This window comes from Eschrichtius robustus, chromosome 14, assembly GCF_028021215.1.
Source record: "Eschrichtius robustus isolate mEscRob2 chromosome 14, mEscRob2.pri, whole genome shotgun sequence".
Lineage (NCBI taxonomy): Eukaryota > Metazoa > Chordata > Mammalia > Artiodactyla > Eschrichtiidae > Eschrichtius > Eschrichtius robustus.
Window position 1 is genome coordinate 38,535,450 of NC_090837.1, and position 25,584 is coordinate 38,561,033.

General features: G+C 39.0%; 1 protein-coding gene across 2 annotated transcripts in view; it reads right to left on the reverse strand.

The window, feature by feature from the left end:
• Positions 1-16,859, reverse strand: part of ROCK1 (Rho associated coiled-coil containing protein kinase 1) — a 151,210-nt gene extending 134,351 nt beyond the window's left edge. For both annotated transcript variants that reach the window (XM_068562556.1, XM_068562555.1), the window contains exon 1: positions 15,876-16,859. In XM_068562556.1, coding sequence (XP_068418657.1) covers positions 15,876-15,968 — 93 coding nt within the window. In that variant the 5' untranslated portion in view covers positions 15,969-16,859. The remainder of the gene's footprint in view (positions 1-15,875) is intronic.
• Positions 16,860-25,584: the final 8,725 nt, after the last annotated feature.

Here is a 25,584-nt window from a genome sequence, read left to right on the forward strand (position 1 = left end):
AAATACAATCTATGAAACACTCCTGGCTAAAAGGTCAAAATAATTACAACGAGTTTTTAGATCTAACTACCAACTTACAGGAAACATGGAAGATACAGGAGCAAGCTAAATGACATGACAAGGAAACAAACAAAAAAAAATCCAGAATATGAAACACTGTATGGTACCAAAGACCTAGTTTTTTCAACAAGACAATGGGGGTGGCAGATAGAGGAGATGGGGGAAAAAACTGCTCTACATTAAAAAGAGACTTAAAAGACCTAACAAACAAAAGCAACATGTAGACTTTGTCTGAATCTAGATTCTAATAAAGCGACTGCAAAAAAGACATCATTTTAGACAACCACAGAAATCTGAATATAAACTGGGAATTAATGGTACCAAGGTACTTTTAATTTTGTTAGACATGATAATGGCCATTGTGGTAATGTAAGAAAAAAAAATTTTTTGAGATGTTTATTGAAGTATGTAAGGGTGAAATGACAATATCTGGAATTTGCTTTAAAATATTTTTGCAAGAAAAAGGATGTTTGATGAAGCAAGTACGACAAAATTTTGAAAACTGCAGGATCTGAGTAATGGGGGTTCACTATGCTATTTTCCCTACTTGTGTATGTTTGAAATTTTTCATTTATAAAATTACCAAACAAAACAAAAATCCATGTTTTTTCCACTACAACCACAGTTTTCAAACTTGAGCGTGTCTAAGAATCCACATCTCATGCAGGATCCTAGGACTTATCCCCCAAAATTCTGATTTTGTTTGTCTGGGCATGGGCTCAGGTTCCATTTTTAACAAGTCCTCAAGGGAATCCAGTACATACAATCTACAGACATATCTGAAAATTATACACTTAGACTAATTCACCACAAGTCTTTAAATATACTCCACCTAAGAGAAAAGGCATGATCATATCTCTTACCTCCCCTTCAAGCCCTACCCCACTCATATCTGCTCATAACTTATCCTGTTCCTGGGACTGTTAAGTTCCATGAAGGCAGAGCCCTTTGCTTTTACTCACCATGGGGTCCCCAGTGCCTACCAGAGCACCTAGCACACAGTACACAGCAAATAAATATTTGCTGAATAAATGAATTCATTATTCATTAATGAATGAATAACATCAAAGAGAAAAAAGAAGAGTTAACTGTAGTTCACTATTTCAAAATCAGTTCCAGGGAACAATCTAAGATAAAATTTCAATTTCTTGCCAAAAATCAGTATAGAAAGTATGGAATAAAGACTATAAATAAAGTATGGGAATAAAAATAAACTAAAATTAAATAATAAAAATAAACATAGGGCTCAGGACAAATTGCAACCTGTAGGGAACAGGAGGTTAAAGGTGCTGATTCTCCAAGTAGGGAGATTGCTAGTAAAGTAGCTGGAATGGCGAACCCGAGCACAAGGAGATGAGAAATGAGGACAAATTGCAACCTGTAGGGAACAGGAGGTTAAAGGTGCTGATTCGAGGGTCGGAGAGAAGATGGCGGAAGAGTAAGACGCGGAGATCACCTTCCTTCCCACAGATACAGTAGAAATACATCTACACGTGGAACTGCTCCTGCAGAACACCCACTGAGCGCTGACAGAAAACGTCCGACCTCCAAAAAGGCAAGAAACTCCCCCCGTACTTGGGTAGGGCAAAAGAGAAAAAAGAAATAACAGAGACAAAAGAATAGGGACGGCACCTGCGCCAGTGGGAGGGAGCTGTGAAGGAGGAAAGATTTCCACGCACTAGGAAGCCCCTTCGCGGGCAGAGACTGCGAGTGGCAGAGGGGGGAAGCTTCGGAGCCACGGAGGAGAGCGCAGCCACAGGGGTGCGGAGGGCAAAGCGGAGAGGCTCCCGCACGGAGGAGCGGTGCCGACCAGCACTCACCAGCCCGAGAGGCTTGTCTGCTCCCCCGCCGGGGCGGGCGGGGGCTGGGAGCTGAGGCTCGGGCTTCAGTCGGATCGCAGGGAGAGGACTGGAATTGGCGGCGTGAACACAGCCTGAAGGGGTTAGCGCACCACAGCTAGCCGGGAGGGAGTCCGAGAAAAAGTCTGCAGCTGCCGAAGAGGCAAGAGACTTTTTCTTCCCTCTTTGTTTCCTGGTGCGCGAGGAGAGGGGATTCAGAGCGCCGCCTAAACGAACTTCAGAGACGGGCGCGAGCCGCAGCTAACAGCGCGGATCCCACAGAAACAGGGGCGCAGAGGAAAAAGCGGAGAGACTCCCGCACAGAGGCTCGGCGCCGAGCAGCGCTCACCAGCCCGAGAGGCTTGTCTGCTCCCCCGCCGGGGCGGGCGGGGGCTGGGAGCTGAGGCTCGGGCTTCGGTCGGATCGCAGGGAGAGGACTGGGGTTGGCGGCGTGAACACAGCCTGAAGGGTTTAGCGCACCACAGCTGGCTGGGAGGGAGACCGGGAAAAAGTCTGCAGCTGCCGAAGAGGCAAGAGGCTTTTTCTTGCCTCTTTGTTTCGCTGCGCGCAAGGAGAGGGGATTCAGAGCGCCGCCTAAACGAACTCCAGAGAAAGGCGCGAGCCGCGGCGATCAGCGCGGACCCCAGAGACAGGCGTGAGACGCTGGGGCTGCTGCTGCCGCCTCCAAAAAGCCTGTGTGTGAGCACAGGTCACTCTCCACACCGCCCCTCCCGGGAGCCGGTGCAGCCCGCCACTGCCAGGGTCCCGTGATCCCCGGACAAATTCCCCGGGAGAACGCACTGCGCGCCTCAGGCTGGTGCAACGTCACGCCGGCCTCTGACGCCGCAGGCTCGCCCCGCCTCCTCCGTACCCCTCCCTCCCCGCGGCCTGAGTGAGCCAGCGCCCCCGAAGCAGCTGCTCCTTTAACCCCGTTCTGTCTGGGCGGGGAATAGACGCCCTCAGGTGACCTACACGCAGAGGCGGGTCCAAATCCAAAGCTGAACCCCAGGAGCTGTGTGAACAGGGAAGAGAAGGGGAAATCTCTCCCAGCAGCCTCAGAAGTAGCGGATTAAAACTCCACAAACAACTTGATGTGCCTGCATCTGCTGAATACCTGAATAGACAACGAATCATCCCAAATTCAGGAGGTGGACTTTGGGAGCAGGATATATTAATTTTTCCCCTGTTCCTTTTTTTTTTTGTGTGAGTGTATATGTATATGCTTCTGGGTGAGATTTTGTCTGTATAGCTTTGCTTTACAATAGCTTTATTTTGCTTCACTATATTATAGCCTCTTTCTTTCTTTTTCTTTCTTTCTTTCTTTCTTTCTTTCTTTCTTTCCTTCCTTCCTCCCTCCCTCCCTCCCTCCTCTCTTTCTTTCTTTCTTTCTTTCTTTCTTTCTTTCTTTCTTTCTTTCTTTCTTTCTTTCTTTCTTTCTTTCTTTCTTTCTTTCTTTCTTTCTTTCTTTCTTTCTTTCTTTCTTTCTTTCTTTCTTTCTTTCTTTCTTTCTTTCTTTCTATTTTTTCTCCCTTTTACTCTGAGCCGTGTGGACGAAAGGCTCTTGGTGCTCCAGCCAGGCATCAGGGCCGTGCCTCTGAGGTGGGAGAGCCAACTTCAGGACACTGGTCCACAAGAGACCTCCCAGCTCCACGTAATACCAAACGGTAAAAATCTCTCAGAGATCTCCATCTCAACATCAAGACCCAGCATCACTCAATGACCAGCAAGCTACAGTGCTGAACACCCTATGCCAAACAACTAGCAAGACAGGAACACAGCCCCATCCATTAGCAGAGAGGCTGCCTAAAATCATAATAAGGCCACAGACACCCCCAAAATACACCACCAGACGTGGATGTGCCCACCAGAAAGACAAGATCCAGCCTCATCCACCAGAGCTCAGGCACTAGTTCCCTACACCAGGAAGCCTACAAAACCCACTGAACCAAACTTAGCCACTGGGGACAGATACCAAAAACAACGGGAACTACAAACCTGCAGCCTGTGAAAAGGAGACCCCAAACACAGTAAGATAAGCAAAATGAGACGACAAAAAAACACACAGCAGATGAAGGAGCAGGGTCAAAGCACACTAGACTTAACAAATGAAGAGGAAATAGGTAGTCTACCTGAAAAAGAATTCAGAATAATGATAGTAAGGATGATCCAAAATCTTGGCAATAGAATAGACAAAATGCAAGAAACATTTAACAAGGACGTAGAAGAACTAAAGAGGAACCAAGCAATGATGAAAAACACAATAAATGAAATTAAAAATACTCTAGATGGGATCAATAGCAGAATAACTGAGGCAGAAGAAAGGATAAGTGACCTGGAAGATAAAATGGTGGAAATAACTACTACAGAGCAGGATAAAGAAAAAAGAATGAAAAGAACTGAGGACAGTCTCAGAGACCTCTGGGACAACATTAAACGCACCAACATTCGAATTATAGGGGTCCCAGAAGAAGAAGAGAAAAAGAAAGGGACTGAGAAAATATTTGAAGAGATTATAGTTGAAAACTTCCCTAGTATGGGAAAGGAAATAGTTAATCAAGTCCTGGAAGCACAGAGAGTCCCATACAGGATAAACCCAAGGAGAAACACGCCAAGACACATATTAATCAAACTGTCAAAAATTAAATATAAGGAAAACATATTAAAGGCAGCAAGGGAAAAAAAACAAATAACACACAAGGGAATCCCCATAAGGTTAACATCTGATCTTTCAGCAGAAACTCTGCAAGCCAGAAGGGAGTGGCAGGATATACTTAAAGTGATGAAGGAGAAAAACCTACAACCAAGATTACTCTACCCAGCAAGGATCTCATTCAGATTCGATGGAGAAATTAAAACCTTTACAGACAAGCAAAAGCTGAGAGAGTTCAGCACCACCAAACCAACTTTACAACAAATGCTAAAGGAACTTCTCTAGGCAAGAAACACAAGAGAAGGAAAACACCTACAATAACAAACCAAAAACATTTAAGAAAATGGGAATAGGAACATACATATCGATAATTACCTTGAATGTAAATGGATTAAATGCTCCCACCAAAAGACACAGGCTGGCTGAATGGATACAAAAACAAGACCCATATATATGCTGTCTACAAGAGACCCACTTCAGACCTAGAGACACATACAGACTGAAAGTGAGGGGATGGAAAAAGATATTCCATGCAAATGGAAATCAAAAGAAAGCTGGAGTAGCAATTCTCATATCAGACAAAATAGACTTTAAAATAAAGACTATTACAAGAGACAAAGAAGGACACTATATAATGATCAAGGGATTGATCCAAGAGGAAGCTATAACAATTGTAAATATTTATGCACCCAACATAGGAGCACCTCAATACATAAGGCAAATACTAACAGCCATAAAAGGGGAAATCGACAGCAACACAATCATAGTAGGGGACTTTAACACCCCACTTTCACCAATGGACAGATCATCCAAAATGAAAATAAATAAGGAAACACAAGCTTTAAATGATACATTAAACAAGATGGACTTAATTGATATTTATAGGACATTCTACCCAAAAACAACAGAATACACATTTTTCTCAAGTGCTCATGGAACATTCTCCAGGATAGATCATATCTTGGGTCACAAATCAAGCCTTGGTAAATTTAAGAAAATTGAAATTGTATCAAGTATCTTTTCCGACCACAACGCTATGAGACTAGATATCAATTACAGGAAAAGATCTGTAAAAAATACAAACACATGGAGGCTACACAATACACTACTTAATAACGAAGGGATTACTGAAGTAATCAAAGGGGAAATCAAAAAATACCTAGAAACAAATGACAATGGAGATACGACGACCCAAAACCTATGGGACGCAGCAAAAGCAGTGCTAAGAGGGAAGTTTATAGCAATACAAGCCTACCTCAAGAAACAGGAAACATCTCGAATAAACAACCTAACCTTGCACCTGAAGCAATTAGAGAAAGAAGAACAAAAAAACCCCAAAGCCAGCAGAAGGAAAGAAATTATAAAGATCAGGTCAGAAATAAATGAAAAAGAAATGAAGGAAACAATAGCAAAAATCAATGAAACTAAAAGCTGGTTCTTTGAGAAGATAAACAAAATTGATAAACCATTAGCCAGACTCATCAAGAGAAAAAGGGAGAAGACTCAAATCAATAGAATTAGAAATGAAAAAGGAGAAGTAACCACTGACACTGCAGAAATACAAAAGATCATGAGAGATTACTACAAGCAACTCTATGCCAATAAAATGGACAACCTGGAAGAAATGGACAGATTCTTAGAAATGCACAAACTGCCGAGACTGAACCAGGAAGAAATAGAAAATATGAATAGACCAATCACAAGCACTGAAATTGAAACTGTGATTAAAAACCTTCCAACAAACAAAAGCCCAGGACCAGATGGCTTCACAGGTGAATTCTATCAAACATTTAGAGACGAGCTAACACCTATCCTTCTCAAACTCTTCCAAAACATTGCAGAGGGAGGAACACTCCCAAACTCATTCTACGAGGCCACCATCACCCTGATACCAAAACCAGACAAAGATGTCACAAAGAAAGAAAACTACAGGCCAATATCACTGATGAACATAGATGCAAAAATCCTCAACAAAATACTAGCAAACAGAATCCAACAGCACATTAAAAGGATCATACACCATGATCAAGTGGGGTTTATCCCAGGAATGCAAGGATTCTTCAATATACGCAAATCAATCAATGTGATACACCATATTAACAAATTGAAGGAGAAAAACCATATGATCATCTCAATAGATGCAGAGAAAGCTTTCGACAAAATTCAACATCCATTTATGATAAAAGCCCTGCAGAAAGTAGGCATAGAGGGAACTTTCCTCAACATAATAAAGGCCATATATGACAAACCCACAGCCAACATTGTCCTCAATGGTGAAAAACTGAAACCATTTCCACTAAGATCAGGAACAAGACAAGGTTGCCCACTCTCACCACTATTATTCAACATAGTTTTGGAAGTGCTAGCCACAGCAATCAGAGAAGACAAAGAAATAAAAGGAATCCAAATCGGAAAAGAAGAAGTAAAGCTGTCACTATTTGCAGATGACATGATAGTATACATAGAGAATCCTAAAGATGCTACCAGAAAACTCCTAGAGCTAATCAATGAATTTGGTAAAGTAGCAGGATACAAAATTAATGCACAGAAATCTCTTGCATTTCTATACACTAATGACGAAAAATCTGAAAGTGAAATTAAGAAAACACTCCCATTTACCATTGCAACAAAAAGAATAAAATATCTAGGAATAAACCTACCTAAGGAGACAAAAGACCTGCATGCAGAAAATTATAAGACACTGATGAAAGAAATTAAAGATGATACAAATAGATGGAGAGATATACCATGTTCCTGGATTGGAAGAATCAACATTGTGAAAATGACTCTACTACCCAAAGCAATCTACAGATTCAATGCAGTCCCTATCAAACTACCACTGGCATTTTTCACAGAACTAGAACAAAAAATTTCACAATTTGTATGGAAACACAAAAGACCCCGAATAGCCAAAGCAATCTTGAGAACGAAAAATGGAGCTGGGGGAATCAGGCTCCCTGACTTCAGACTATATTACAAAGCTTCAGTAATCAAGACAGTTTGGTACTGGCACAAAAACAGAAATATAGATCAATGGAACAGGATAGAAAGCCCAGAGATAAACCCACACACATATGGTCACCTTATCTTTGATAAAGGTGGCAAGAATATACAGTGGAGAAAAGACAGCCTCTTCAATAAGTGGTGCTGGGAAAATTGGACAGGTACATGTAAAAGTATGAAATTAGAACACTCCCTGACACCATGCACAAAAATAAACTCAAAATGGATTAAAGACCTAAGTGTAAGGGCAGACACTATCAAACTCTTAGAGGAAAACATAGGCAGAACACTCTATGACATACATCACAGCAAGATTCTTTTTGACCCAGCTCCCAGAGAAATGGAAATAAGAACACAAATAAACAAATGGGACCTAATGAAACTTAAAAGCTTTTGCACAGCAAAGGAAACCATAAACAAGACCAAAAGACAACCATCAGAATGGGAGAAAATATTTGCAAATGAAGCAACTGACAAAGGATTAATCTCCAAGATTTACAAGCAGCTCATGCAGCTCAATAACAAAAAAACCAACAACCCAATCCAAAAATGGGCAGAAGACCTAAATAGACATTTCTCCAAAGAAGATATACAGATGGCCTACAGACACATGAAAGAATGCTCAACATCATTAATCATTAGAGAAATGCAAATCAAAACTACAATGAGATATCATCTCACACCGGTCAGAATGGCCATCATCAAAAAATCTAGAAACAATAAATGCTGGAGAGGGTGTGGAGGAAAGGGAACACTCTTGCACTGTTGGTGGGAATGTAAATTGATACAGCCACTATGGAGAACAGTATGGAGGTTCCTGAAAAAACTACAAATAGAACTACCATACGACCCAGCAATCCCAATACTGGGCATATACCCTGAGAAAACCATAGGTCAAAAAGAGTCATGTACCAAAATGTTCATTGCAGCTCTGTTTACAATAGCCAGGACATGGAAGCAACATAAATGTCCATCGACAGATGAATGGATAAAGAAGATGTGGCACATATATACAATGGAATATTACTCAGCCATAAAAAGAAATGAAATGGAGGTATTTGTAATGAGGTGGATGGAGTTAGAGTCTGTCATACAGAGTGAAGTAAGTCAGAAAGAGAAAAACAAGTGCAGTATGCTAACACATATATACGGAATCTAAGGAAAAAAAAAAAAAAAAAAAAAAAAAGGCCATGAAGAACCTGGTGGCAAGACGGGAATAAAGACACAGACCTACTAGAGAGTGGACTTGAGGATATGGGGAGGGGGTGGGGTGAGATGTGACAGGGTGAGAGAGTGTCATGGACATATATACACTACCAAATGTGAGATGGATAACTAGTGGGAAGCAGCCGCATGGCACAGGGAGATCAGCTCGGTGCTTTGTGACCACCTAGAGGGGTGGGATGGGGAGGGTGGGAGGGAGGGAGATGCAAAAGGGAAGAGAAATGGGAACATATTGTATATGTATAGCTGATTCACTTTGTTATAGAGCGGAAGCTAACACACCATTGTAAGGCAATTGTACTTCAATAAAGATGTTTTAAAAAAAAAAAAAAAAAAAAAAAAAAAAATAAACATAGGAATAAAGGAGGAACACAGGTTAGGGTACACTTTAAAATATGATACATGTTTAAGACAACCTCTCTCCTAAGACATCAAACTTTGGACGTTAATTTGAACATTCAAGTTCCTACTAACTGTTTAGAAACTATAATGACAATGTACTCTTACATCTCACAATCCCAAACAGGAAGGGCAGACACATTAGAAAAGTAAGCTAGTACATGTATACATTTTAATGGAAATACAAATAAGTAACTCAATTACCACTTTCTCTGTTTAAAAAGCACAAACCCCTACAATTATGACACAAGTCACAAATGCAAAAAAGAGTAACTGCCAAATATAACAATTAAGTTATCTTAGGATGATCTTCTAAGGCTATGTAGAACTAGTTGCAAAAATAGCACTTACCAAAGATGGTTCCTATTCTTATACTTCTACCCCCAAATCACTTAACTTTAAAATTTTCCTTCTTAAAAATAAATCAATAACACTTTTAAAATTTTTATGGAATTATAATAAACAAAGACTTATAGAATTTTTAGAGACACAATGGACATTAGCAACTACATGGTCCAATTCTTCACTGGGGAAAATGAAGCCCAGATGAGAAAAAAGATTTACTTGGTTACACAGAGAGTTAACAGCAAAACAAGGATATGCCAATGCTCTGAATTTCCAGTCCAGTGTACTTTTCACTATACCATGCTAACAGGATATTTTTAAAAATATTTTCCATTGTGAAATGCAGTAGTATCTGTTCACCTCCTTGTACATACATGTGTGGGGTATTCATCAGCTATGTTCTGGGCTTAAACTAAATGCATGCACCTCTTTTTTAGTGGGGATGGTCATGGGGAAGGGGAGCTACTAGACTATCTTCAGCAACAGAACTCCGTATGTAGTATTTCCTGATATGTGGGCCTTTCTGTCATATATCAGAATCTCTAGTTTTTAACCATATAAACACATCAAAACTTAAAATCGTGAAATAAAACTAAATTGTAAAGTTATGCAAAATCTAATCTAAAACTGGGAATTGGGGCTTCCCTGGTGGCGCAGTGGTTAAGAATCCGCCTGCCAATGCAGGGGACACGGGTTCGAGCCCTGGTCCGGGACGATCCCACATGCTGCGGAGCAACTGAGCCCATGTGCCACAACTGCTGAGCCTGCGCTCTAGAGCCTGCAAGTCACAACTACTGAGCCTGCGAGCCTAGAGCCGGTGCTCCGCAACAAGAGAAGCCACCGCAATGAGAAGCCCGTGCACCGCAACGAAGAGTAGCCCCCGCTCGCTGCAACTAGAGAAAGCCTGTGCACAGCAACGAAGACCCAACACAGCCAAAAAGAAATAAATTTTAAAAATAAATAAATAAAAAATAAATAAAATAAAATAAAACTGGGAATTTACTCTTTGTTCATTATAAAATATTATATGTGGTTCCTTCTTCTGGATTAAAAACAGTTCTGACTCAAGAGATTAATGAATGGCCCAATTCATGTCTCAGCTATTACTCTGAGCCACCTCTCTATACACCCACAGGGTTCTTGTAGTGCAAGAAGGCCTGTTTAACACACTAGTGAAAGTATAAGATACACACAGAAAGAGAGTAAGATAACTAAATCTCTGTAAACCAGCTCCCAACTGTCTTTTTTATCAATCTGAACCCTTAACGCAAAGTAGGTATGTTATAAATCATGACTAAATGAATAAACAATCTCCAAAAGCCCCTCCTCGTTCTACTGAATCTCATCTAAATGTCTCCATTTTCAGTAACAACTGGCTTGGACACTTCAAATAAAGTACAGCTGGATTATGAATTTACAAGCATGGTTTGAAGTGCCAGATAAATTACTCTGCACTTACAGAAGACAATAAATATCAACTTCCAGCCTAAGCACAGTGACTAGCATATAACAGGAATACTATAAATATGACAAAAATAATAGTTACCAATTAACAAATGCTTACTAAATGCCACATGTTGTGATAATTGCTTTGTCTACATTATTTAATCTTAATGAAAATCTAGTACTATTATCCCTCCACTTTCCTTAAGATGAGACAAGCTTTGAGAGGTTAAAATTATTCACCTAAAATCATCTGGTAAGTACACGACAGAGCCTACATTTGAATCCACGTTTAGAACCTACACAAAGATTTGCTGAATGAATGACCTCAAAACAGTCTAATCCAAACTAACCGGATATGCGACAGATACTGGTAACATTCATGAATTATGAACACTAGCAAGCATATAGCTTTAAGGCCCAAAGATTTAATGACCTCAAGTCTTTTCATTCCACCAACAGTAATATAACCCCAAATGGGATCAATGCAACTGGCAGGACACACAGAGGGACGATACAGCAATAATCTAGAATCTGGAATGCTAGCCACAATCTTTTGAAATAATCCAACATGTGACCTAGGATTGTCAAAGTTAAAGTACACAACAAAAAGTTCCATTTGAGTGGCAGGCACACTAGCAGTGTTAATGACAAAACAGGTAAGTTATGTGACATGAAGCTTATTTTGGAATATTAGTAATTTGAGTAAAAATATGACATCCAAGTAGAGATGCCTAATAGGCAGTCAGGTATTTAGGATTCAAAAACAGCAAAAAGACTAAAAAATAAAAACCTGGATATCACGGGTACAGAGATGATAGCAGCTGAAGATATAAGAATGGATGAATTCTCCAAGACAGGTGGAGAGAAAGCTAAGTATTACAGGCCAAAGACTGAGGCTGAAGGAAAAAGAAGTCAGCAATGTAAAGATGGGAAAGCACTAGGTCAAGGAAGCCCAGAAAAAGAGAATTTAAAGAGGAAAAACTCAAAAACTCGGAACTTCATTTACATTTGCCTTCTACATTCTGAAAAACTGACTAATGAATGACGGTAGCAACAAATACGTACAAAGGGGACAGCAGTGTTGGAACTCAGTATGCACTGTTCATCTATTATTGGTTGCCTTCCCTCTATGCCACTCACTCATTGCTACACCTCCACCAACTAAACAAAACTAGAAAAAAGAGGTCAAAACCAAAAACTAAAAAAAAAAGATGCTACAGTCAGATAGCTTTATTTTCAAGAAACGTATGTCAAACTTCAAGACAAATATACACCTAACATTCCCATTCACCTGCCTTTGTTTTTCCTTTTTAATTTACAAATTATAGGCATTTTTGCCTCTGGAAAAATAAACGTTAATTAAACTCCATTCCTTACTGTTTTCAGAGATATTCAAAACTATTGAGAAATTGTTAACAAACCTTAGATAAAATAATTCTAAAGTTTAAAAAAAAAGTTGGAAAAAGAAAAACAGCTCTTGATAATCATAAACTATAACATGGACAGTAAGAGAACCATTAGGACACTGGAAAGAATCTGACTTACAGAAAACCAATGCTGAGTAATTTGGATGATCTAGGAAACGAGTGAATAGGTACTGTATTACCTTAGCATCTGCAGACTATTTTAGCATTTACATTTGCAATATGAAAAATGGGCTTACCTGGTTTTTAAAATAAATTATGTGTTCAAGAAAAGGTTGAAGAAATCATTTATCAGGGCTTCTCCCAGCTACATTATTTTATAACTACTAATACTCAACAAAAAAAGCTGTTTTCTTTGTGGGTGAGGTGGTTTAAAAGACCTATGCCAACAAACTCTTCTGAAATCAAAAGGTGTAGGAACTTGCATTTCTGAAGAGTAGGTCTAGTCAAGAAAACATAATTTGACAACTTTATTTTCTGAGATTTCCAAAAAAAATATTAGAACTTGAGTGTTGTACACGGCACATAATACATACTCAATAAGTATCAGCTAAATAAAGCAACAATGGCCAAAATAATAGGGAAAGTCAATCAATTTAAAAAGGGTATTGTTCCTACAACACATGAGATGTCCAAAGTCCAGACAGGGAAGAGTAAAAACGGACTCACTGAAATAGATGAAGCTGCCTGGTAGGTCATTCTGCATGGCTGAATAAATGAATGAATGTTTGATGATAAACATAAAATAATCATGCAAAGAAAATTCATGTTAGATGCTACAAAACTGGAAAAACGGTTCTATCTCCAAAGAAAAATTCAATCTTTACCAAGTTCAGATTAATATAATAAAATTTCAACAGCTATCAATAAACAATTATGGAACTCAACAGAAAAAAGGGGATGGGGGAATATGTCTGTTGACTATGTTCTTTTAGGTCTTGGGCTCCAAGATACTTGGCTGTCCTAACTCTGAGAGGGCATGACTACCTGCCTACTTTCTTGACTCTTCCTCTTTGTTCTTTACCCTTTTATCATTATATCAGTTTCAACTTGCATCTGTGTGCAAATGATTTCCAAACTGTTATCTTTAATTATGAGCTCAGTTTCATATCTCCAATAGTCTACAGATCATGTCTTTGTGGTTGTCCTACTATCCCCTCAAACACAACAAATATAAAACTGAATTTATCTGTTGCCAATTCTTCCCAAGCGATTTCCAAACCTGACTTGTTTTCACCAGTCTCCCTATAACCCAGGCTTAAAATTTTTAGTCATCTAACTATTCTTTTTGGTTGCCCCTTCTCCCCAACCCTGCCAATCAAATTCCATCAATTCTCCTTCCCCATTCTAATGCCCCAATTTTGAGCTTCAATCATTTTTGGACTATTACAATAATTTTTTTTAAAACTTCAAATCTCACCCCATCTCCAGTCTCTTTCCACACAACCCATCCTGCACACAACTACCACATTCATCTTCATTCACCCTAGCACAGTCCTGTTTATAAATATTTAATAGCCACAAAATACTGAAGAAAATCTAAACTCCTTAGCCTAGCAATCAAATCCTCCACACTCTAACCCCAATCTATCCTTCCAACTTTATCTTCTGTTCCCCTAGCATGTGCTAGCCCGTCATGTTTCCACCCTCTATTCATGTTATCTTCCACTCCCCCTTTGACGACCCTCTATCTAAATCCTATCCATCCAGCATACAGCATACTGTGGCTCTCTCAACTCACAGAGAGTTCTTCCTTTCAATATCCAAGAGTGTTTATTACGTATACCAATCATTTGAAATTTATCACATATTTACTCAATCTGTGAAGTGTTTTGCTTTATTTTTGTGTATGTGTGTGAGATTAGGACTTGTTTTTCTAAATAGATTGGACTTTCAAGGAGAGAATTCATGACTTACATTTCCTTATATCCTCCACATTTCAATAAATTTGTGAGGTTCCCACCAAATGAAGCCACGGCAAGAGGCTAGAAGACAACTAAAACAAACCAAAAAAACTCCTACTAAACCCTTCCTGTAACACTGCTTCATGGAATAAGGAGATCAAAAAGCAAAGTAAAATCAAAGATATACAAAAATTGGATAAATATTAAAAGAAGAATTAGACTTCTTAAAAGTTATAGAAATCCTTCCTAGAAAGATAAGTTCTAATTCCTTCTCTTATTCAATAAAATGTTTTCAATTATATTAAGCATCAACCCTCTTTTTTGTTTCTCTATATGAAGAGCATCCATAACGTGGGTGAGACATTTCAAACATACAACCCACAACTCTTATTTCACAGTCAAGGATGCTTAGAGTAATTTAGAAAGCTTTGGGGAGAAACTTTCTTGTAGACCCATATGTGTTAAAAAAAATATACACAGGTATTTAGAGTAACTGAAACGTATGTTACTTTTAAATGATCTACATCATTTTCCTGATTCAAGATGAGATTTTAAAATGGTATAATTTCTCTGAATGGCATTATTTAATTCACTTAATTTTAATCCCAAATACTGTGGACATCTAACATTAATTCTCTGAGAAGGTTGTAAATTACTATCCATATACATATTCCTTGAAACTTTTAAGATAATGTGGTTTTGTCTGGGCCAAAATAGGATTACTACATAACTTTTGGTTGTTCAGTAAAGGAAAAACTTGCTTACAAATAGTTTGCAACTATTAGTATTAGGAGAAATTGAAAAAACTTAAGAACTCCAGTTATCTACAGGTAATTATTCATGCTATCAACCACTGAAGAATTTTTAAAATAGTGTTTCAGCCTTTCATATCATAAAAACTTCTTCAGAATGTTTCAAAAGTTATAATGTTAAGCACAACACCACCAAAAAAGGCAATTATGACAAAATATCTGTGCATTACTTTTGTAATCAACAATATTGTAAAAGATGTTAATATCGTGATGACCTACCATCAGTTATCTTGGATTTTTACACTTTAATAGTCCAGCAAAAAGTTCCTCAGACTCAAATCACCTATGACATTTTGGCTCAAAAATCACTTCCTCAATATCGATTCTACGTTGTCACAAGTCTAAAAATTAAACCCTTAAGGAGCTAAATAGCTGTAAATGGAAAGCAGTCTTTTCCAACCTTACTGTCAAACCGATAGGAAGGATTAATATTACTAAGATCGCCATTCAACAAACTACGTAGTAATAACTTTGACGTGGTAACTTTTTATATGATCGCCTGCAATAGAGGTTTATAAGTATCTTTTGTGTAACGATGAACTGAGTCAGAGCTAAAAGTTCAGAGAGTGCAGAGCCAGTCCAATGATAAATAGGGCTACGGCATGAGCTTTCAATGGTACTCCAAGACTCTTCAGGAAAAACACCAGATTTTGGTGTTTTCCAAGATGATGCACACCTGAAACTTTCTTTTGCAGATAACCAGACTGAAAGCAAGAGGAAGGAAATAAATACAGAACCTTCGACAAGCAAAAGAGAACAGTGCTACTCACCAGCAAACAATCTGAATTCACTTCCGATTTGGGATCCCGCAGCAGGTTGTCGATTTTTTCAAACCGAGTCTCAAAACTGTCCCCAGTCGACATGTTGCTGCTACTGTGACAATACCCTCGTACCAGCACCAGGAGCGGAAAGCAATTTCAACCAACTTCCTCCGGCGGTGGGTTCGCGGCCGCGGGGCGGAGGAGCCGGAACCCCAGGGTCACCAGGTGCGCCCGGTTCCCCCTCCTCCCCCTCACTGAGGGGATCTCCGCTCTCCAGACCCCGGGCCGGGGGCGACGGCGACCCACAGCCGCTCGGACGCCCAAAGTCGCATCCCACCGGGCAGCCCCTCACGACAGCCGACAGCGCCGTCGCCACCAGCCTCGTCGCTCCGGCGAAGTGCTTCAGCCTAGCGGGCCCCGGCCGCCTTCGCCATGGAGGGCTCCCGGTCCCGAGATGGGCAGGAGGGGGGAGAGAAAGAGAAGCAGGGTGGAGACTCCTCCGGGCAGCAGGGGAGGGAGAAGAGGAAAGGCAAAAGCGAAGGGCGGGCGCGGAGCTGTGCCAGCTGCCGCTGCCGCCGCCGCCGCTCGGGCCCCGGGCCGGGCCCGCTCCGCTCTGAGGCGCTGGAGCCGGTCTAGCCCTGCATCCCCGGATCCACTTGGCCCGGCCCGACGCACCGATCCGCCTCGGCCAAGAACTGGTCCCCGCGGGATAGCCTCAGTCTCCCATTTTGTCCCGGCGCTGCCGGGGCTGCTGCTGCGGTGTCCGGCGGGGCAGGGCGAGGTCGGTGCCCGATGGAGACTTGGGAGAGGACGGGCTGGAGAGGGGGCGGTGAGGGAGACGAGAGTCCGGTCCCGGCGGCTGCGGCTGGGGGAGCTTCTGGGAGGCGCTGTGGCCCGGGCTGGCGAAAGGGCGAGTCGCGCGGCGAGTGCTTGGGGGGTGGGGCGAGGGGGGCAGTGAGGGACTAATATGTCCGCCTTCCTGTTCAAACAAACGGAGACCGCCGGCGCCGACTGCGCATGCGAGGCGCGGATGTTCGGAAGGGGAACTGGTCCCGCGCCGCGCGCGCGCGCACTCGGACGCCTCCGCAGGGCCGGGCTGGGCCGGGCGGGGCGGAAGGCGGGGAGCCCCCGGGGCCTCGCAGGCTGGCTGGGAAGGCTGGCAGCGGGGAGGAGCTGACAGGGCGCGGCGGGCTGCACCGCCCTCGCTCCGGCAGGCGTTGAGCAGCTAAGCCGGCTCGGGAAGCGGCTGTGGGTGTCCGCGCGAAGGAGGACCTCTCGCTGCCTCCGGTGGCGTCCTGGCCGCTGCCCCAGCTCTGCTTCCTCTGGGCTGCAGCCATCAGGAGAATTCTAGCGAGAAAGGGTGCTTGTTATTGTTATTTTGGAGATAGTTTTTTTTTGTTTTGTTTTGTTTTTTTAAGGCAAGATGCCTTTTCGCCGGCAGGGACCAGCGTTTTAGCACCAGCGGAGTCTGGTCTTCAGTAGTGCTTCATCGTCGGCCCTCCGTGAACCCCACGTCGTTTAACCCGTCTTTGCTTCCATGGGAAAATTACGAAGCAGTGCAGTACATGATTCTCCTAAAGCGAGCGTGTGTGTCAGAGGAGCTTTAAACTATTGACTCCGGAAGATATGGTCAATAGAAGTCAAGCTCAATTTAGTTTAAAAAAAAAAAAGAAAATAATCTCAGGAAAGAAATCAATATTTTTTAAGTTATTCATACTAGTTCTCTCACACGATTAACACTCCCACTATAGTTCTCTTCTTGATGTGTAATCCTGCCATTTCGATTTCAAAACATTCAGTGAAACTTAGAATAGTGATTTTACCAGACTAAAGTAGAACATGAAAGTAATGGCCATTTCCTCCTAATTCAATTGCTTCATTGACTGTAGTGTGAGAGAGGGTGAGACGTGTTATCCAATCTGCTGATAAAGTAATGTTCGTCACTGCTTTCAGCAGGACATCTACCTTAATTCATTTCTAATCAATCTTCAGTTTTGCTCATAGGTCAAATAAAGGATTGCTAAAAATAGAAAATGTGGATGTTTTACCCCACACTGGAGAATGCTACAGATGAACCAATTGTCTTTATATAAAAACCACTGTACAGCATCTGAACAGTCCACCAACTTTCTGTTGTGAGTCAGAGGTTAGGAAAATGTTCTATTGTTTGAAAAATGTGCATTCTGTTTTCATTGTGTTAGATACAAGAAATATTTAGATGTAAAATCCACTGTATAAATCAAGATAGGAAGTAAGTCTTCACAAAAATCGTATCAAAGACGACAACTAGACAAAATTCAGGTATTTCATTAAATGCTTTTGCAGTGACTTTTCCTGGCTCCAGTATTTTAAGCCAGTCATGTGAATTAAATTTATTTTTAAGCATAGGGCTTAAAATAAATCTGGCAGTTGCCCTAAAATAAATTTCCTAAACCATGCTTGTCCTTTTTTATTACCATTTTTAGGTAGTCTTAGGAATTTTGTTGTTTCTCAGAGAACTGTGAGCATTATGCTGCTTTCCACTTGGACACTTAAAAAAATGCAGGTAGCTAAGACAATAATTGAGTGATACTTATAAATGTAAGTGGGACTGAAAGCCCATCTGGCAAAGCTACTAGAAGTATAGGTGTGGCCTATATATTTTACTGATCTACAAGGCTAATCTGATGATTGTAACCCCCCACTATCTTTTACCATAAGATAGCTGGACTCTGTATCAATGTTTTTGTTTTTTAAAAGTCCTCACCTGTAATAGAGTAGAATCATATGACATTAAAGTTCCTTTCCAACTTTAAAATTCTATTGTCTAATTGTTACTAGTCTCTTTAAAAGCATTGTGGATATTTGAGATCACCCCTAAAGTATATATTAGAATCCTAAGTACAATTGCAAACTACTGATACCATGTATAAATATAGTAAGAATATAACATTAATTACACATACTGAGTGCTTACCATGTGTTAGGCACTATTCCACATATAATATCTCATTAAAACTTCAAAAGTACTCTGCTATAGTTATACCTGCATTGTAGATGGGGAAACTGAGGTGCAGAAAGATACGTTAGTTGCTCAAGGTCATGACAGACCCACGTTGGAACAGAGGCTGTCTTACTCCAGAATCCCCACTCTTAACTGCTGAGTGTGCTAACAATATCCAATCCTAATACAATAACAAGTAGTATTATTTCACAACTGTATTATTTACATCACACAGATTTAAATGATTCCATATAAAAAAGGAAATTATAAAATTTACAATGTGAGTAATATGATTACAGTCCCTAGGGAAAGATGTGAAATGATTTTAGAAAGGTGTGAATAAAAAGGATCTTGGTAGTGTTCAATAACAGTGGCTTGACTAGAGGTTCCCAAACACTGGGTCCAAGAACCAGTGGCTGTCTTTGGTGGAGTTGTTCGTAAAGGAAGCTATTCTACTTTAAGACTGTCTTTCAATCTGAAATTCTCTTGACTACTTTTTTAAAAAACTAAATGTATTTTCCTTTAAGAAGCAAGAGTAATAGTAAATGGTACAGTTTTTTTAATGTTTTTCACTTGGAAATTTAAAATTACAAAGTTCGCAATTTAAGCAAATATATAGATTAAATTAGTTATATGTTAATTTTTCTGGTTTTTGGAGTTCAAACATCTGGAAGTGTTTAATTTATATGAGATTCATGCTAGGACCTAATGAAGAGACTGCGGTGCTGAAAGAATTTGAATGAGGCATATTTGGGAGACATCATGGAAAAAGTAGAAAGATTTGGGTGTAGACTTGTGTATAGTGAAAGACAATTAAGCTGAGCATGCCTTTGCTTTCGGTTATTTTGTAGGAAATTGATTCTGTTTAATGTTTATGGAATTTCTTTCATAAATATTGATGTAGTAGCTAGCCTCGAAGGATGGTCCCCAAAGAACCCTGTCCCCCAGTATTCATGCCCTCCTGGAGGTACCCTCCCACACTGAATCTGGTCTGGGGCCTTATGACCTGTTTTAACCAATAAAATGCAGCAAAAATGGCACTGTGCCAGTAACAAGCCTAAACTTTGTGAGTTTGCCTGGCAACTAATCATTTAGTGCTCTGGGAAGCCCAACTAAACTGAGATCACCATGGTGTGAGGAAACCCAAGCTAACTAACCACGGGAAGAAATCAGATGCAGGATGACTGAGGAATCCAGCAAACCTTGAGAACAGAGACTACAGACTTATGACCCACATCAAGCCATTCCAGCAGTCCCCAGCCATTTGAAACGCCCCAAATGACACCACAGGGAACAGAGACAAGCTAATCCCTCCAAGCACTGCCCACACATCAGAATCATGAACACATAATAAAATGGTTGTTACTTTGAGCTTCTAAATTTTGGGGTAGTTTCTCAACATTAAATAACCAAAACGGTTGGATTTCAGGGAAAAAAAATATTCATAGTTAAATGTGTATATAGACATCTATTGAGAGTACCTTTTATACTTGTTTTATATCACCACTGTACAAGGAAGTGGTCCACAATGAAGTGTTGTAAAGGAATGACAAATTAACTCATGTTTATTGTCTTTACTTCAACAAACCTTTGTACAAAAGAAATGTAAAAGCTTTTTGATCAAACTGAAGAATGCTTCCAGATTTTAAAAAATATTATAAAGTTACCATATTCCCATATAAACACATTTTCACGTATATTTTTATATTTTCTCAATGCATAGTCACATCTGTTGTCTTAAAAATGTACCAAAAATTCAGGTACACACTGTAAGTTACATATCAATTGTAATTTGGTGCCATAAATTGCATGTAATCTCAAAAATGCATACCACAACATATATACACTACCAAATGTAAAATAAATAGCTAGTGGAAAGCAGCCACATAGCACAGGGAGATCAGTTCAGTGCTTTGTGACCACTTAGAGGGGTGGGATAGGGAGGGTGGGAGGGAGGGAGATGCAAGAGGGAAGAGATATGGGAACATATGTATATGTATAACTGATTCACTTTGTTATAAAGCAGAAACTAACACACCATTGTAAAGCAATTATACTCCAATAAGGATGTTAAAGAAATTTTTTAAAAAATGCATACCACAAATGTGTTAAGAAGGTTATGTGGCTAAGTTCCTACAGAAACTGTAGTTAACATTTCCAAGAAAGTATGATACTTACTATGTTTCATATAACTTTCCAAAAAGGCATTACTTTATTTATTTATTTATTTTAGTGTGGAACAACTTCACTTGATTCTGAACAACTTTAGTAAACAAAAAGTTGTGAAAATTTAGGTTCAGTTCTGTTTTAAGAGGTTGGTTTTATATGATGAATATTTACCCTCAAAGTAGTTTATATGTACATATTTTTCTAGATTTGTGAAGTGAATCAGGAAGAATATGTTCCATTACCTAGGAGTGCTCTTGAGATGAGCCAAGCTTTTGTTTTTCTTTCCACAGGATATTCAGGCTTGGGAGTCAATGTAGTTTGACATGTTTACATCTACTACAGCCTAGGTGGTGCCTAGGCAGTTGGGGATGTGGCATCTATCAAGATTACCGCAAGGAAAAGTGTAGGACCAGCCGTGAGCACAGGGTGCCCTTAAGGACTTCTCCTGACTCACCCTGGAATGCCTTCCTCTAACATCTGTTTTTTATTTCTTAGAAGCTGCTATTCCATTCAACTGCAAAAATACTTGCATTGACCCTAGAAACAGAATGGAAAAATAGAAGGAAACAGATTTCTGTAAAACAGTTACTTCCCTGCTCTATGTTATTGCCATCTTGGGGACCCTTCTGTTCCCACACTCACAAGCCCAAGCATGTAAATGTCTGATGTTACAATTCATTCCAAGGGTGGAGACTGTTAGGTTTGTGGAACCCCTGAGATGGTGCATGCATGACCATAGTAAGAGAGGAAAGCCCAGATCAAGGAGATAATAAACGATATACATAGTTGGTCATATACTCTTTTTCAGTTTTTGCAAGAGCCTCCTGTCCAAATTTCCCCCTCCCACCCAGCAGCCCCCCACTGAGTCCCAATTGTGTGTTTTCTAGCCCATTGCTTTTTAGGTACTTACATCTTCCTCTTTAGGGCTGTTACATTGGTGAATTGCCTTTTTTGGCAGTAACGGACTCTCGCTCAATATCTAATTCCCTTTTTTTTTTTTCATAACGACTTTTATCACTCATCTCAGTCTCAACTTTAAGACTTCCATGCCGGGATATGGGGATATATGTATACATATAGCTGATTCACTTTGTTATACAGCAGAAACTAACACAGCACTGTAACGCAATTACACTCCAATAAAGACGTTTAAAAAAAAAAAAAAAAAAAGACTTCTATGCCAAACACGTGGAAACAGAAAAATGTGTTTCTGACATTTCACCATTTCCCCCTCCCTTTCATCATTCAAAGACCTCCTGAAATATAACATCTTCCCTAAAATCCCTGTAACTTGAAGAGAGGCACTGATTCCTCATGTTCACCCATCAGCATATAAATATCACACATATACACTCTATATATTCTTTCTTAATAACCAAAACCCTTTATAAATCTTACTCCTTTTTATTTGCAGACAGTGTTAGTGCTCTGCTAGTTGAATTTATACATATGCTCTTGTTTATGTGTTCTTGTCATTGCTGCTTCATGCATTCCCTAAGGCATAGGCTAGGACTTTTAAAGCAATAATCATGTTTTTCTTTCATTATAAAAATAGTACATGCTTATTTTTAAGATTTTGGGAAATATGGAAAAGTAAGAGAACAAAATTCACCCATATTCCCACCACTCAATTACAATAACTATTGACAATTTTGGAGGTTTTCTTTTAATCATTATTTGTCCCCTGCAAAGGTTTGTTTGTTTTGTATGCTGTATGTGCAATCCTTATATATTGTTTTTTTTTTCAGCTTACATAGTGGTTTGTATAAGCATAATTACCTTAAGCATAACTTTTAATACCTGCATAATATTCCATTCCAGAAATTTACCATAGTTTATTTAACCATTACTATAAATAGTGCTACTATAAACATCCTTGTGCATAAAGTTTTTTCTTTTCTTCCTTTTTTTGATTTTTTTCCCTTTTTAAAAATTTTTTATTTTATACTAGAGTATAGTTGATAAACGTTTTTTGGATTTTTTTCCCTTTAAAAATTTTTTAAATTTTATATTATAAAGTTTTTTCTTAATTGAGAATTATTTCCTTAGAAATGCTTCTCAGGGACTTCCCTGGTGGCACAGTGGTTAAGAATCAGCCTGCCATTGCCTGGGATATGGGTTCGACCCCTGGTCTGGGAATATCCCACATGCTGTGGAGCAACTAAGCCAGTGCACCACAACTACTGAGCCTGCACTCTAGAGCCCATGAGCCACAGCTAATGAGCCTGCGTGCCACAACTACTGAAGCCCGCGCCCCTAGAGCCCATGCTCTGCAACAAGAGAAGCCACTGCAATGAGAAGCCGCGGCACCGCAATGAAGAGTAGCTCCTGCTCGCTGCAACTAGAGAAAGCCCGCCTGCAGCAACGAAGACCCAACGCAGCCAAAACAAAACAAAAAAAGAAATGGTTCTTAGAAGTGGGCCAAAGCATTTTAAACACTTTTGATATATTTTGCCAAATTGTTTTTCAAATAGCAATGCAAGTTTACACTCCGGCTATTTATGTTTATGTCCCTTTTTATCATCCTCTCCCTGGCACTGGATGTGTCGTTATTAACATCTTAGCTCATTGTTGTATTAATTTGCGTATCTTTGATTACTACAAGGTTGAATACTTTGCCATATGTTGTTAATTAGTTGTTTTTCTTTTTCTGTGAATTAATTTATGATTTGTGCCTATTCATCAATGGGGCCTTAGGATTTTTCTTATTGATTTTTATGAGCATGAATATGAATATACATGTATGTATGTGTATATATGTAGTATGCATATATATATATGTATGTCTTAAGGATACTAACTTTTATTTTAGAATTGAAAAATTTTACCAATTTATTGTTTATTTAAACATTTTGAATGTATTTTGTCAATTAAAATATATACTTTAAAAAATTCTGTCAAATCCATGATATTTTAAAGGAATTTCTTTTATTATTTTTAATTTAGAAAGTCCTCCCACCTTCCAAAAGTTTGATATATATTTCTATTTTCTTTTGTCTCTTTTCCCCACCCTCACCATGGCTTGCTTTCTGTATATTTTTTTAAATTCCAACTGAAATGCATTTTGATATATTGAATAAGGTGAGAATCGTATTTTTTCAAATCGCTGAACAATTCTGTCAACATCGTCTATTAAATTAACTTGTCTTTCCTTATTATGTTACTCTCACTATCAAACATTAATTATAATATCTAACTATACTTATTCCCAAACTATTGTATTTCATTGTGGATATATTAAGTCTACCAGCCTAAGAATATAACTATAGTTAATGTGGTGTGTTTTAATAGCCCAGAAAAGCTATTCCTCCTTTGCTACTTTTCTTTTAAAATAATTTCCTAAGCTATTTTAACCAGTTATTCTTACATATGAGTTTTAGAATAACTTTTCAAGTGCCTCCTCACTCTATACTCCATTCAATTATTATTTTAACTGAAAATATTTTAAATTTATAGCAACTTAGAAAGAATACTTTATATTCCATCTTCCAGTTCAAAAATCAGTAACTTATTTATTCAAAAATTTTAAAAATGTTTCTTGACAATGCTTTATAGATTTTATCACCTAAGCAACACATATTTCTCACTGGGATTATTTCTGGGTATTCTAAAATGTTGGTTGCTGTCCTGAATAGGACTTTTTTCTGATTATTTCATGATTATTGATATAAAGGAGCATTACTGAATTTGATATATTTAGTGTCTTTTACCAAGCCATTTTGCTGAACTGCTATTGGGTCTATAAAATTTTCTTAATTGTTTTGAAACTCTTAAATATATATTGATAACTACCAAATTTCAGTGAGTGTATGACATAACCAATTGTAAGATACATAATTATTTTACATGCTACCAAAAGGAGGGGACATTGATGAACTGTGACAAACCACTAATTCTGAGATGTATCTCAATTTTGGAGAGATTAAAATGTGAAAAAGAACAAATCATAGATTTGATAAAATATCATAGATTTCCAAATAATGATGATTGGGTTTCTTTCTCACCAGTAATCATATCTCACATCTATTTCAGATCTCATTGTCTTGGCCACAGCAATAGAGGTAGATGACAGGTATCCTTGTCCTTCAGCAGTTTTCCACAGAGATAATTCATCTTTAAGCATGATGTTAATTTTGATTAAAATAAATATTCTTTATCATTTTAGGACAGTATCTTTCCATTCACCAATTCACATCAGTCAAATACTAATTTCATATCTTCTACAATGTGCTTTTATTTACTTATCATTTTTCTTAAATTGTGTCACTTTTAAAATGTAACTTTAAAAGTAAATTAATTTAAGATTAAGAAGGAAACCTTGCATCATTATAGAATATGGAAAACCAAAAACAAACAAAAAAAAGAAGATGGAAAAACAGAATCACTTCCCATAAATGGAAGGTAACCATAAAATTTTTTTTAAAAAAACACAAAACAATGTTATATTCTGTTTACTTACTGTTGCTTGCTTAAGGCTCTGAGCCTAATGCCAACTGTTTTTTATTTAAAAAAAAAAAAGGATATTAGCAAGTGTTAAAGATACATGCAAAACTGAAACTTTCTCCT